Source organism: Aptenodytes forsteri, unplaced genomic scaffold (genome assembly GCF_000699145.1).
Source record: "Aptenodytes forsteri isolate BGI_AS27 unplaced genomic scaffold, ASM69914v1 Scaffold459, whole genome shotgun sequence".
NCBI classification, from domain to species: Eukaryota; Metazoa; Chordata; class Aves; order Sphenisciformes; family Spheniscidae; genus Aptenodytes; species Aptenodytes forsteri.
The window spans coordinates 44,386-45,477 of record NW_008794121.1 but is presented as its reverse complement, the minus strand read 5'-3'; the positions used below and the strand labels follow the sequence as shown (position 1 = coordinate 45,477).

Sequence of the window (1,092 nt, the reverse complement as noted above, 5' to 3'; positions counted from 1 at the left end):
GCTGGCTGCACCGACGCATTCCTCCGCGCCGGTGGCCGCACCGCTTCGGGGGGGCTGCTCTGCCGCTTGGCCCCGCACCCCGGCCCCACGCCGGCCCCATGGCTCTGCAGCCATCTCCCCACGGCCGCTCCGGCGGATCTGCAGCCATCACCCCACAGACACGCAGATGCCATCTGTCTGCGGTGGAAAAGGAAAAACACTGCTGTGCTCCTGTGGTCCCTGGCCCCTAGTTCGGGGTCGGGGTCCCCTCCCCAACCAAGCCACACTGCAGCGTCACCCGCTTGGATCAGGACGGAGGGCTGCTGGGGGTCCCCTCCCCAACCAAGCCACACTGCAGCGTCACCCCAAGGGGCTTGGATCAGGCTGGAAAAACACTGCTGTGCTCCTGTGGTCCCTGGCCCCTAGCCAGCTTTCGGGGTCGGTCTGCGCCAATACCTCAATCAGCTCCTCCGTCCACACCTTCCTGTCCATCTTCAGGCTCCGGACTTTGGTGATGCCGGGGCCCAAGCCCCGGTGCTCCCCTGCCGGCGAGACGAGCCGTTAGGGACCTGTTTTGGGGTGGGCGAGGCCGAGCCACAAGCATCCCCTGTGCCTCGCACCCTGCATCCCTACCCAGGGTAGGGGACGCATGGCCCCTTCTCGCCCCCCTGCCGGGATGCGGGTACCTGCGCATCTCTTGCAGATGACGACGCAGAGGTTGATGGAGGCCCAGTCGGGCTTGGGTGAGCCGCAGTCGGCGCAGAAGCGGTTGGGCTCCACCGCCCAGATCCTCTCCGCCACCTCCGAGTTGGAGAGAGCCTCGGCAATGGACTGCTGCATGGCTTCCACCCACTCCTCCTTCTCCTGGTCCGAGTCGGCGAAGAAGCTGCCGGCAGGGACAGGGATGAGGGACGGCATGGCCGGGGGGAGGGGCAGCGCCGCCGGCACCCCCTCCCCTCCCTCGGCTCACCTGAAGATCCTGTATGGCGTCGTGAGATCGAAGCCCCGGCGGTCCACCTCCTTGACGTTCCCCACGTTCATCTCGATGTAGGTGATGCCGATCCCCAGCCGATAGTCCTGGTGGGTGAGGGCGGGCAGGGGGGTGAGGGAAGG

At 67.2% G+C, this 1,092-nt stretch overlaps 1 protein-coding gene across 1 annotated transcript in view; it reads right to left on the bottom strand.

Moving 5' to 3' along the window:
* The window catches only part of ARAP1 (ArfGAP with RhoGAP domain, ankyrin repeat and PH domain 1), a 107,965-nt gene that overhangs the window by 90,016 nt on the left and 16,857 nt on the right, over window positions 1-1,092 (bottom strand). Inside the window, 3 exon segments of the mRNA XM_019471418.1 lie at window positions 436-521; window positions 666-865; window positions 950-1,056. Of these exon segments, the coding sequence (XP_019326963.1) occupies window positions 436-521; window positions 666-865; window positions 950-1,056 (393 nt within the window).